A 13,902-nucleotide genomic window follows, 5' to 3' on the forward strand; every position below is an offset into this window, starting at 1 on the left:
CCTCGATCGAATGCCGAGGTGGAATCGAAGCGCGCAGTGCTGCTCCGGGGTTTAGGGTCGCGGTAACTCGCCTCGTCGATCCCCGCTTCTCTCCGGTCGCTGTCGATTCGACGCTCTAGGATTTAGAGCCGGGGATCTAAGGACGTCCCAGGACGAACAGGCGATCCTCTCTCTTCCGCGTGTTCCGGCTGCTCACAGTCCAAAGGCCGCAAATAACAGTTCCGAGTTGCACCGTCGTAACTCATCTCTCTCTCTCTCTCTCTCTCTCTCTCTGTATCCCTGAGCCGAAATCTACTTGGGACCTTTCCGACTCAGGACCGAATAGCCTCTCTCTTTCTCTCTCGCTCTCTCTCTCACTCTCCCGTTCTGTTTTCGGAACGTGATCGCTTCCGTGTTGGTCGACAGTCGCTGTGGACGGAAAGGGATCGATCTTTTCCTCCGCTCTGCCTCCGGAGGACTACGCGGCGTCGATCGCTCGGAGAAGAAATCTTTAGTGTCGTTGGTCGGAACTCTACGGTTAACACGGTCAACGGGAAGGTGAGGCCAGGTCGGGCTGCCGCGGACGAATCTCCGTGATTCCTCGCAGGAGGATCGCGTGTTGGCGCGCTAAAGATTTCTTTCGCGGTGACTGCTAGAGGATCTGTAGAGGATGGAGGGGGAGCAAGGGGCCACCACCGTCGTCTCGCGTTCGAGCGAAGCGGACGCGGAAATCGATCGACGAGGAGCACCGGATCCCCGTCGTCGACTACCTCGAAGATCCCTCTCGATAAAGTCAGCCGTCGCTGTCTTCGCCGGGCCGTTGACCGCCTCGCAGTGTCCTCCCCTCTCTCCTTTTTACACGAGTTTAAAAGCTAATTTGTATAGTTCCCTCGGGGAGCCTGGACGAGGACCTTCGAGTGTCTCTCTCTCTCTCTCTTCGAGCGATTCACGCGGCTCTCCCTCGTCGGCGTCGGATCGCCACGGTGCGTCTCTCGGTTGCGTCTCGATCGCGGCGACGCTGACCAGGGAGAACCGCATCGCCGGGATCCCAGAACGATCGCAGAACGATTACGGAGAGAACGCTGCGGAGGGGGCCTGCTCTTCCGACGATACTTTGGTGCTAATTTATTTACAATAATTTCATTCCGGCGGCGATTCTCCCGCGGGTTCAGAGACTCGAACGATCAACGAAAAGGAAGGCGTCCTTCGGTCCTCGGCAAACGGGTCCTCGCCACGTTCCCCGATCGTGTTCTCTCGACGATCCGAGATCGTTCGCGGCTGCAATCCTGCGTACTTTATTTCCCCGGCAAACAATATCAATATCTTCCGCCTATTTACTTAATCGTTTCCCCGCGGTAAATCTCCTCCTCTCACTCCCTTTCTCTCTCGCTCCTGTGTCTCTCTTGCGTCAGTTAAATTCAATTCACATTATTAGGGTATAATAATTAATTAATTAATTAATTAATTATAATAGTGTCATTATAATTCGTAATAATATACAACATTTGTCAATAGATCATTTATCCTAAAACCCACTGCATGCTCGTGTCGAAATAATCATCATTTAATCCTGTTCTATCGCTCGTCTCACGCTTCCTTTCATTTCATCATTCTTACTCGCATTCGCTCGCGCGTGTACGTAGTACTCCCGGCACACCGAATTTCTTGCGCTTTCCTTTCTTCTTTTTTTTGTCAGGCATACAGCTTTTGTTTCCGTTTTTTTTTTTAATTATATTAGAAATACCCCTATCTCACGCACTCGCTCTCTCTATCTCGCTCTCTTTCTCTCACTTTCCACCGTTTCCCTTCGCACACTCTCACGCCGTGGGACTGTACTGGCTTCACGCGTAGCTTATCTATCTAATTCAATGATTTGTAGTTGCAACCGTTTATGTGTCCGCTGTGTGTCGCGCGCGTATATGTGTGTGTGTGTGTATCCCAGTGTGTGTGTAACATTTCCCGGTTCCTCCGCTTTCCGTTTCACAATGGTCGCGTGGTACGCAAGATGCGCGCCGGGAAGCGACGCCCGAAACGATCCACCACCGATCGATCCTCGACATAATCCGGCCCGTGGAATGGAAATAATTAACCCTCTCCTCTCTCGATTCTTCCTCTCTGTTTAGTCGAAAAACCTGTTACTATTCTATTACGTGTTCGTATCTCCGTGTGTGTGTGTGTGTTTCCGTGTTTCGCGATGACGTGTAGTGCATGACCAGTGTGTATACGATGACTTTGTACATATTCGAAGAAAATTCTATCCTTCACCAGAGACGCGTGTCCGAAGTGGAACCACCCGAAAGCGCAGAGTTCATGGACGTGATGAAACGCCGACGTTCGTGCCCGCCCCTCGCACTCTTTCCTTCCCCCCCTCTCTCTCTCCCTTCTCCGCTCTCTCTATCTCTCTCTCTCTCTCTCTTTCTCTCTATCTCTCTCTCATGTCCCGCCGAACCATCGATCCTCCGCAAACAGTCATACTTCTCGCACCGAAACGGTCCGCCTACGCCAGCCGCTCTCTGCGCATACGCTCTCGACGACCACGCGAACCGATACAGGCGGAACGTCGACGAACCGTTACATTCGATCCGCTTTCTCGCTTTTCACCGTTCAAAATGTCCCAGCGGATCGAAGCTCGAGCCAGTCCTCGACGCTTTCGGGATGAACAGCTCGAGCGGCGTCTGCCGATCGTGTCTCGTTCGACGGACGATTCTCATCGCGAGTAATCGGAGGAGGAGACCCTCTTCTGTGCGCTGGGTTTTCAAATCTATTCAGCGATCGTTCCGACTTCCTCGAATGTTTGAACAATTGATATCTAATCGATCGACGAATATAACATTTTTCCTAGGAACGATCCACGATCGACGGCTCGTGGAAACAATTCGTTCGAGCTTCGATCCCGATCTCTCGGGAGGGAACAAAACACGCGCGGCGATGGTCTCGGTTGGGTCAGGGTTTTCATCGTTTCGCGATCGGCAAGCAGAGCTCGTACCAACGTCGTGTCTTCCTGGTGACACCCAGTCGATGATGAGAGAAACTAATAAATATATTTATAGCTCTATATGCATATGTATACATAATATATACGTGTTACGTGTGATGTGATACGTGTCACGATACAACTAGGGCGATGTTCCTTTCTTACAATTAGGTTTTAACCGTAGCTACGAGCGACGACGACTTCGAATCGACGGCAGGCTTCACACGACTTCCAGAACCCGAATTGGTGGTGGGCGGCAGGTGCGCTGGTTTCCTCGTCCTCGGGGACGGTGGACGAGAGAGGGGTGCGGCGAGATAGAAAAAAAAAGGGAAGAGAAAAACGCGCGACGGCCAGATTCGAAGATCGCAATTCGGCGGCGACGACTCGAAGGGGGAGGGGGATATCTTGGGCCGCGCGGCGTTCCCCATCCGACTTGGCTTCATCGATTTTTCACGTTGCATCGGGGACGAGAGGGAGAGCGATCCCGGGCGGCGGTGTGATCCGTTTGCTCTGGAATTTGGACCGATGAAGCGTGGTGAGTCGCGCAGGGTGGGCGCACGCTTTCGAATCGTCGGTTGTCGCGTGTGCATAATGCCCCGTTCTGCTTAGCCCGAGAGCTTCGACAGCTTGAGAAGGAAGAGAACACAACGAGTCACGAGGATTAATACAAAAAAAAATAGGAACAAACGTATAAGCATACAATGAGGAACATATATATATAGATACATATATATTCGTGTAAATATATATATATCATGTACAAACGTAACGCGCAAGGAACTTCATACTAGAATGATTCACAGTGTGTACGTGTAATCGGTGCCGCGTCGATCGTTTCCTCTGGATTAATACGTGTCTCTGCGTGTGTTTTTTTCTCTGTTTGTGAATGTGTGTATAGGGTGGTGGTGGTGTCAGCGGGTGTCGCGAATCGGATCATCGCGCGCGAATTTAAGTATCAGAGGACCGGGGAACCGCGACGACGGCGGTGAGACGGCAGGAGGATCGCCGTGCCGCGACCACGATGAAGGAAGAAGAAACCAAGAGATTAGGTCACACAATGAATCCGGACGTGGGTACGCGCTGTGCTGTGAGAAGGTTCAAGGACGCTTGACCGTGGCTTCTGACCGACGGAATCCGCAGACATCGCGCGGTTCTTCCGCAGAGACGAATGGATCTCGAATCGTGCGACTTCCGGTTCATTGTTTTCGCTGCACCTTTCTTCCGCCTGGTGTTCGCGATCGTCGACCATCGATAACAATAAAACGACTACGCCGCTTGGTTACAGAAAACTCGGACACGCCGTCTACCGATCCGGGCGCGATCGGGGCCTTGCGCATTGGCGTTCGATCGGGCTCCGCGCTTCGACATCTTCGATTCCATTCGAGACGGTCACGGTTTTCTGCGCGCACACCCACGCGTCTCTCTCTCTCTCTCTCTCTCTCTCTCTCTCACTCACTCACATTCTCTCTCTTTCTCGCTCTCTCATCCTTCATTCATCCCCGACAACCCCCTCCCCTCGTTCGACATCTCGTATCAAGGCTTGCCCTCTTTCTCCCTAATCTCTCGCATACGTTTGCACAATACGTCGTACTTACCATATACCTCTTACAATAACGTTTTTTTATATTCATTTATTCTATTAATTATATCAATACTGTTGACGGATAGAGATTCATTCACAGCTCGCACCAGAGCGAATGATCGTCTCTGCCGCAGCGCGTGACGTTTTTACCGTTTTCTCGTTTTCCCCGCACTCTCTCACTCTCTCGCTCTCTCGCTCACGTTCGCTCACTCTCTCTCTCTCTCTCTCTCTCTCTCTCTCTTTTACACTTTTTCTCTTGCTCTCACTTTCTCTCCCGCTCTCGTTAAACTTCGACGTGCGTTCCCCCAAATCCCGCGATCACCCCCCACCCGATCCCAACCCCCCCGAGATGCGCGTTTTACACTGCCAGTCATCGATATACACCCCCACCGTTCGTTTGTATTCGTTAATTATGTTCGTACACGCTGAACTGCACAATCGACGATAATTATGTTTCATTTTGCTTATTTTTGTTTATCACACGAGCTGAAACGTCGCACGGTCCACATCTCGCCACGGTGTCCACGAGGGGGGGGAGGGGCCGCCTGTGGCTATTTCCGGCCCCGCGCGTTCTCCCGGTCGAGGTCGGTTCCGGTCCCGATCCTGGGTCGAGGAGTCGCGCGGAACACCGCGACTCCCATTCCTCCTCGTTCTCTTCGTCCTCGTCCTCGAGCTTTCCTCCCTCGTCCGTTCGAGGATTGGAAAACAAACAGAATAAACAGAACGGAAGAGACTCGGCGCGTAGAGCCTCGAACGGGAACGTGCGTCCATCTTCAGCCTCGTCAGCATGGTGTCAACGGGTCGGTCACAGCACACGAGATTAGGATCGACGAATCCGAGCAAACGTGTTAGCCCGTCGTCGAGAAACGCTTCGGACACGCACAGCAGACGCGCGCGAGGGCTCTCGCACGCACCAGTCTATCTCTCTCTCTCTCTCTCTCTCTCTCTCTCACTCGCTTTTTCTCGTTCTTTCACGCACATTCTCGCACTCATTCTTACTACATCTGTTTCGTTTTAAAATTCCAGAGCCTTGTGTCCGTATCGTGGTCGTCGCGTCTAGCTCTCCTCGGAAGCAGCGGAGGATGATCATCACAACTCTCTCTCTCTCTCTCTCTCTTTTCCTTTCGTTCTCTCTCTCTCTCTCCCTTTCTCTCTGGTTCGGTCCCGTCCGAATTCGGTTCTCGAGCACGCAGAGCGGACGTGTGTCGCATCGATGCTATTCCCTTTTTTTTTAGTTTATCACTTGTGACCATGCTGGGCTAGGATGAACTCAATCTGGTGCAAACAGATCAGCTGGTGCATCAAGCTCTGCAGCGGGTCTTGGCCCTGAGGTTGAGACGCGGCAGCGGCGGCGGCGGCGGCAGCAACTGCGGCATGCTGTCCTTGCTGGAGCGGCTGCGTCATGCCTCCACCAGTAGGTTGAGCAGCCGGCGGTAGCATCGTGCCAGCTGGACCCGACTGCTCGGCCAACAATTGTCGCTGTAGCTGTTGCGCTTGGTAATGGGACACCGCGACCAGCTCCGAGGATTCCATCCCCATGGAGACCGCAGCGGCTGCGGCAGCCGCGGCGTGGCCTAGCTGCAGGTGCTGCTGGTCCGCCGGGTGGCTCGGCAGGCCGGCCTGGTGACAGGCCAGTGGGTGCGCAACGCCAAGGTGCGACAGCCTGCCGGCTCCGGAGCCAGCTGAGGCCAGGTAGGCGCCGGGGAGGTTTAGGTTCTCGCCCCGCTAGGGAGCCACGTTCTTGGGCCTGCGCCCCCGACGCCCCCTGGTGGGGGGGCGCGGGGACTCCTGGCCTCACTGGCTCACCGCGGGGCTCTTCTTGTCTTGTTGCTGCTGATTGGCGTCCTGCGATCCCTGTACACCTCCTGACGCGCCCCCTTGTCCACCTTGAACACCCTGCAACAGGGTCACACACACGTTTCCCTTAGCACCCTTACGTTATATCTCGTCATCATCACCATCATCATTATTATATCATCATCATCATTATTATCATCATCATCTCATCATCATTATCATATCATCATCATCATTATTATATCATCATCGGCATTATTATCATCATCATATCATCATCATCAGCGGTCCTCTTTTGTCTCTTTCCGTGCGGTCTCTAGAGTATACACCCGGGCTGTCCAACTTCGCGAGCAAATCGGGCGTTCCCTCCTGTATCCAAGTACGCTAAGCTTTTTGTAGCCAGGTGGCTACCACCGCCTCTGTGTCTGCCTCGCTGGGAGGTCTGTGCTCTGGCTGATTCTATCCCGCTAACGTTCGTTACTTTTTCGCCTGTTAGCAACGGGCCCACCCGTGGGACAGCACGGGTATACACCTGCCTAGCGAGCCTGTAGATTCTAGAGCTTTCAGGACACTGCTGGTATCGCCTGGAAAAGCAGAGCAGATCGTTTTTAAAATCAACGAGTAAAGAGGAACACGCAGGCCGACGAGATTACAAAAGACGGTCAATACTACTACAAAACCCTTGTACTATTGACCTCTCCCTGAGACCACCTACTCTGCTTTACCGAGCCAGACGCGCTTAGTTAGAATTCAAGGGTCAATTACCTGACTACCAGGTCCTCCCTGTGGCGGTCCGGGACCGCGGTCTGGCGGCCATGAGTTTCCCGGGGTCGGCTCCGAATGGAATTGGTGAGGGTGCGGGGGTGGTCCGCCCGACGTGTCGTGACTGTGCGGGTCCAGACTGTTCGTCGCATCGTATTGCGTGTTCTCCAACCTCGTGATCAACCGCTCGTCCTCCTCGCCGAAGTCGCCGCCCATCAGCGACGGCTCACCCACCACCATCACGTCCTACGAGCCAAATAAATAAGTTAGTCCAGCCTTCTGAACGCTAGCTTTCATCGTGCGTAACTAATATAATTAAAATATATCTATAATGTATTATTGATATGTAAAACGATACGGTGACGACAATACTATGCAGGCCAATCGCTACGGAGAAGTGTACCCTCCCTTGCGTGTATGTTATATAAAATAGGTGGTTAGTATATGAATCGCAGCAAATTACGTAGACGTGGCGCGGTGCTCACCTGGGACGCCAGAGAAAAATTAGGCCCTGGCGATCTCTTTTTGCTGGGCGCTGGCGGCGCGTTGTTACCGGGCCCCGAGGTGCTGCCCTTCCGCTTTCTTCTTTTGCTGGCCGGCCTCTGGGACTCTGTAAGAACATGTAGGCGATGAGACGGTCGCGCCGCGCACAGCGTCACTAGCTGACGACGCTAGCCATGTAGCAGCGCGCTAAGAAACTTCAGACCGCTACCCAGCATATTGGACCTTTCTCTCACAATCAAAGGTCTCTGACACACACAAGCATGCATGCATCGGTGGACAGAAAACAGAATAGAATACAATGTACACGTCTCTAGGATGAACGGCCATCGTTCGCCATCAAAAGCTACTTAAGAAAAAGGAGAGCCCGCGCACTCACGTAGAATCTTTACAGAGAAACACGCATCGCATACGACTGTGATCCGATTATAAAAAGAGCGGCGCGGTCGCTCGGTTCCATGATTTCGCTGACCTTGAACACGATTCAGGCGCCGAGGGAACGGAGGGATATAACGGTCGGGGAGGAAGGAGCGAAGACGACGGGCGGCGGCCGTCGGTTTGAACAGGAAACGCGGTGCACGCATACGCATGATAAAAACGATAGATAGAAGCCCAGCGAGAAGAAGAAGCGGTGAAGGTGCACGCAACGCGTCGCCGATCCTGAAAAATCGGGGAATCGTGCTATCTGCCGGCGTACATCTCCGGTCGCCTTTCGCGCTCGGATCGCACGATCCCCGCGACCGTGCGCAAGCTTTTCGTGAGCGAAACAATCTCGTCAACGTTTTCGCGTGCTACTGCCGAGGTCAGGGTATATTAATTCACCTGGGGAGACGCGGGAACAGGGTGTGACGACCGACGAACGGCTTGGTCCAACCTTGCAGAAACGAAAAACTTTGAGCCAGGTTCGCGCTGTAAGAACATCTCTCCCCGAGAACACCGATATCGACTCTGTCAATTACTTTGCATCCACAATTCATCAGGAATTTTCGTGGCCGAATCAAGACTACAACTCCTTGAAATACTATCCCAAAACTATTAACATGATCGACTTGACAAATATATTTTTTGATTCAACCCCTTGTACAAGTTACGCTAAATAATACCGAGCAATTGTCACATTGCCCTATACAAAAATAGTTTCTACGATGGATCGTCTTCTACGTTTTCTGCAAGTGCATCGCCGATTCTAATGAGCTTTCATTGCCATGGTATAATAAAAATAGCGACTTGATCTTTATCCTCATTGTCTCTCGATTATCAGAGAATCTTTAGCCGATTCGCACTCGTCGCACCCTCTACGAAGCAAGGACCGTTCGAGGTGGATCAAGGATTACGGGATAGGAGAGGCTGCCTGCGGCCGTGGAGAGCGACTGGAACCGAGATCAGTGACGCGACAACAAGTCGACGACAATTCTCCGTCGTTAGTCCCGATCAAAAACCAAATCCTGCGGTAGACTGGTCGGCCGTTTGGCTCCACTGGCTGGTGCTTCTCATGTAAAGCAACTGTTCGTCTACCTCTCTTACCCGGCGGGGCAACCATCCTCTGCCATTTCTGGAACAAGGTCGTCTTCAAGCAGTCCCGCGGTGACAACGCGTACGCCTTGTGCCTCGACATCAGCTCCTGCATCGGCTCCAAGATCACGCATAACTGGAATCATAGAGACAGGTGACGATTACAAACGAAATCACGTGTTTAATTTTGGGTTCGCGCATATGAAATGTCAGATGTTTAAGGGAATATATGAAATTCGTACGACGTGTGCGTAGTTTTGTATGTAAATGGTGACAGTCTGAAAAATACCATACTATAGTTTGTCGATCCGAAAAATCAGAATTTCTTGAAGACAGACATATCAATTTCTATCACATTTTGATTAAATCCATAGCTTTTGAAGAAAGATATGCAGTTTTATATACTCGCTTAAAAATCCGATATTTCATATGCACCAACCTAATAACGACTAGAGTGAACTTGCACCCCCGCTGAACAGGTCTAAAAATTATCACTACCCTCTTCGTTATTTTATTTATATATTCGTGTATACCTCGAAACCCTCTGCCCGATAATTACATAAATTTAAACGATCTATTGTCACGAAACACGATGGAACCTCGGGTCAACTCTGACCCGATCCGTCGACAGAATTACGGAAAACCGTGCAACGTATACTCGACGTCCGCGTTCCCGTCATCAATCGCGATCCGAAATCGTAATCAAAGGCGAAAGAGTGCCGCGCACGAAAAGGTTATTTAATGCGACGCGACTTCGGGCGTCGGAACTTACCCATGCTATTAATATGAAAATTATCGTATACGGTCGTGTGTGTACCGGTTTGAAAATAAACTTGCTGAAATATATTCGGGCGCGACAACGCCGCGGCGGTGCGCTCTCGCTGGCAAATTAAATTCGGTTTACGTTTGGCTTGCAATAAAACTGGGAATCCATTTTACATTATTATTACTATCACCCGTTCGTAATAATAACGAAAATCATAACAATGATGACAATAACAGCAATACCTGTATTATTATTATTATTGTTATAATTATTATTACTGTTATTATTATTACTGTTATTATTATTATTATCATTATTATTATTATTATTACTGTTATTATTATAGTAAGAACGTTATACACCGGCGTGCAGGCCTTTGCGTTATTACGATGACAATTAAAGTAATCGATGGCGCGTGATTGGATGATAGAGGCGCCGGAGCGTCGGCGGCAACGAAATTTTACGAAATTTCGCTCGGTTTTAATTAATGCCGCGTTAATATCGGGCTCGCGATTCCTGATCGATTCGTCGGGCCGGCTCGCGATTGTTCGCGAGCGGCGCGGACCGTGAACACGCGGGGGACAAATTTCGGGGGAAAAATGTCTCGGAAGACCAGAAACTGATTCGACGCCGGTCGGGGGGGAGCACGTTCTCGCGGCAGGCTTTCGATTAACGACACAACAATCGTTTCAGGCGAGCAGAGAGCGCAGCGACATGCGCCAGTGAAAGCGCTTCCGAACGTGCAAAGAAGGTGGATATGGTAACCCGGATGCACGCGGCCGTACTTTCGCGAGCCAATCTCCGCGCAATTCAAAACGTCGATTGTTTCTCCGATCGCGAATCATTATGGAAAATAACAATTTCTTAAGTCGACTACGAGGAGTCGAAGTTTGCATAGCTGCCTCATAAAAGAATACTTCCTTAACCCCTTGCACTGTAACAACGAGCCAGACTCGTGACAAAGATTCCACGCAAGCTCTGCTAAATATGAATATTATTAATTTCTTCTAAAATGAAATTCGATTCTTCTATTATCAAACATCAGAAACGGCAGTAAATAAAGACAATACAAATAACAAAAATTATCTGATCCTATTAGGGACGGTATTAAGGACAAATCAACATAAAATGAGTCGTAGTGCAAGGGGTGAAACCCTTCCCTATACTCGAATCTCGATCCCCTCGAAATCAGCCAAAAAATTCCCGTCGTTCTCGCGGCGAACGAAAAAAAGAAAATGCTCGAAGGAAATTGCAGGAACTGAAAAATCAGAGCAGCGAATAAATTAAAGGAAAAACGAGCGCCTCCCGTGGCTCCGATATTCATTTGCGTCACACGTTGCAAACAAGGGGATTTTTAATCCGCGGCGAAACGCGGGCGGCCGTCCGATGGTTTTTCGTCAGATTTCAATGAACCGGCGGAAAATTTCAATGACCGGTTCGCGCAACGAATCACCGTGAACGCATTAAAACAGCATCGGAATACGTTACACGGTTGTCTGGCGGCGCGCAAACCGTTCCGTAATTTACAGAGGCCCGGAATTAAACAGAAACTTATGGCTCGTCCAGGGACTTGATTAAACCTCCCCGCGAGGATTTATTGTGCACGGATTCGCGGCCCGCGCGGAACGAATGATTTCTTTTCATAATTTTTACAAGCTGAAGCGTCACGAGATCATTGGACGAATCCGTAATATATTTTTCGCTTTTTATTATAATTTCGCAAGGCGAGGGCTTCGTCCGGTTAACACGTTCTTTGCCGAACTGTATTTAGTCAACTCTTCATTCCGGTCGATCGACGCTTTAAAAACCAATATATTATTTTTATTTATTAATCATTGTCATTATAACTATGAAACAAACGTGTCCATTCTTTTGGTGGAAATTAATTCTTCGATTCTATCTTGTCGGAAAATATTTCTTCAACGCATTACATGGACATTTAAGCGTGTACCCACCAGTGGCACGGAATATATCAAAATATCGAAAAGAGAGAAATGAAAATGGCGGACGCAATCGCAGCGGGGATGGCCGCGATTCGGCGGAAGCGCCGATGGGCCACGTTACTTACCCTAAGGTAGTTCAGGGTGGAATTAGTGATGCCCTGCCTGGTGATGTTCTTGCTGAGCTGCTCGAGCATCGACGGGTCTTGTTGGATCCCGACCACGGTCCTAGGCACCAGCTCCTTGTGCGTCCTCACCGACATGTGCCACGACTTTATCCTCATAAGGTCGTCGAAGGTGAATTCCAATATTAATCTACCCTCCGTGCATACCTGCGGGAGGAAGAACATTCAATCTGGCTGGTAAACTACACCGGATACACGTTGCGCTAGTAATTAACACGGTCGCGGCCCTGGATGGGGAATATTACTTCTGCCTCGGCCCTCCCATCGCGAGGAACACCACGAAAACAGCGACTCATTTTGCTCGATGATCTTTAAACTTCCTTTCTCCGATAGCGCGTAGCCGTAAGAGAAACTTTTCTTATCCGCGCGGGCTCCTTTAACCGAAGCTTTTTCTCGTCTGAGCACGCGCTACTGAATTTTGAAAATTAAATGATGAATGAAAATTAATTTCTGGTGGACCAATGGTTCGTTCGGTCGCGCAACATTTCGCGGCGTTTTTAGCGAACGCGCGAGTGTTCGCGCGGAGACCGAGGAACGGCCGCGGATAATTCCGCGGCCCTACGGTTATTAAATTCGAGCGGATCGTAATGATCGGAAGGAGCGACGGGTTCGAGTGTTCTTGCAGCAGTCGGCGGGGGCAGGAGGGCCCACTCGACGGTTTATCAGAGTTTCAATAACGCGCTAGGCCGCGAGAGTGTTCGCTCGGCCCTTACCTTCGTGAACATCGGTTTCCCGTGATGCGTGACCATAACGCAATGATCACAGTCGAGGGTTATGCTGGTATTGTGAAATGACTCCTTCGGGTGCTTCAAATTGTAGTAAAGTTCCGTCACTCCGCCCTCGAATATCGAGCGGAAGTACCTAGGTATTAACGTCCTGCCTATCGCTGGAAAACACAAACGAGTCTCATTAGAACGTTCCCTTAATAATAAACGCGAGCCGTGTTCCAATCGTTACCAGACCAAGGATCTTTATGCAAACGAATTCGAAAGAAATAACTGATGGCAAATTGCATTAACAGTTTGAATTATTCCAAAATGGCATGTCACGCTCTCCTTGCCTTTTAACGTTCTTACTACTTTGCGATCCACGTTACCGTATTTCTCGCGAGTGCATTAAATCCGCAGTCTTGTCATTAGCCTATGCATACACATACACACGTGCACGCAGCGTCTAAAGAGGAATTAACACTTTACCGACCAATCAATCAGCTGTAAACATTTATAACGTTTCAGAGTAATTGAATCTATTTATCTTATTTATTTTACTAATCGCGAAAGGTATTTAACACTTTGCACTCGAATGGTGACTCTCGGGCACCACTAATATTGTTCTTTCACCCCTCAAAATAATTTTTGTAGCAACAATGTTTAATTTTAGAAGAATTGTTAAACATACCACTGTTAGTATGAATCACGAGAATTAATTTGGTATATATATAAAATAAACTTCGTCGCTCAAAATGAAAATACTATAAGACAGAAAAATTATTGTAGATTTAGAGCTAAAATAGCCTCGAGTGCAAAGGGTTAATATTTCAAAAGTGATATAATAATGTGAGAATTTACAGTAGTACCTTTACTTCAATAATAACAAATATTTATGATAGCAAATTATTGGTTGCTATAACAACCGGTTCACAGCCAATTGCGGTAAGAAGCCGATTTATAGGTCGGTAAAGTGTCAAGTATATAGGAATGAATATAATAATAATAATAATAATAATAATAAAAGGAAACGATATATGATTTCATAAAGGCAGAAAGAAGCGGATAGAAAAAGCGCGTTCAATTTTGTATACCGAAAGATCGCGACATCTTCGATGCGTTCGAAAATCTATCTAGTCGATAATTTTCGGTGAATTCCCAGGGAATTTTCGGGGAAAGAAAACCGAGTTTCCCCCC

General features: G+C 49.3%; 2 protein-coding genes across 5 annotated transcripts in view; both read right to left on the reverse strand.

The window, feature by feature from the left end:
- Window positions 1–4,881: 4,881 nt before the first annotated feature.
- LOC144470695 (uncharacterized) lies at window positions 4,882–6,110 on the reverse strand. Its single transcript, XM_078182148.1, has one exon. The coding sequence runs from the start codon at window positions 6,072–6,074 to the stop codon at window positions 5,775–5,777; it is 300 nt and encodes a 99-aa protein (XP_078038274.1). The 5' UTR covers window positions 6,075–6,110; the 3' UTR covers window positions 4,882–5,774.
- A 182-nt stretch (window positions 6,111–6,292) lies between these two features.
- Window positions 6,293–13,902, reverse strand: part of Chi (LIM domain-binding protein 2 Chi) — a 79,734-nt gene continuing 72,124 nt past the window's right edge. For 2 of the 4 annotated variants that reach the window (XM_078182146.1, XM_078182143.1), the window contains exons 4-9: window positions 12,712–12,884; window positions 11,942–12,145; window positions 9,111–9,243; window positions 7,580–7,704; window positions 7,098–7,340; window positions 6,293–6,431 (exon numbers count right to left, since the gene is read on the reverse strand). In XM_078182146.1, the coding sequence (XP_078038272.1) occupies window positions 6,330–6,431; window positions 7,098–7,340; window positions 7,580–7,704; window positions 9,111–9,243; window positions 11,942–12,145; window positions 12,712–12,884 (980 nt within the window). In that variant the 3' untranslated portion in view covers window positions 6,293–6,329. Of the gene's footprint in view, window positions 6,432–6,779; window positions 6,917–7,097; window positions 7,341–7,579; window positions 7,705–9,110; window positions 9,244–11,941; window positions 12,146–12,711; window positions 12,885–13,902 lie in introns of those variants that run through there. The other 2 variants (XM_078182145.1, XM_078182147.1) reach the window with 2 other exon arrangements.

This window comes from Augochlora pura, chromosome 6 (genome assembly GCF_028453695.1).
Source record: "Augochlora pura isolate Apur16 chromosome 6, APUR_v2.2.1, whole genome shotgun sequence".
Lineage (NCBI taxonomy): Eukaryota > Metazoa > Arthropoda > Insecta > Hymenoptera > Halictidae > Augochlora > Augochlora pura.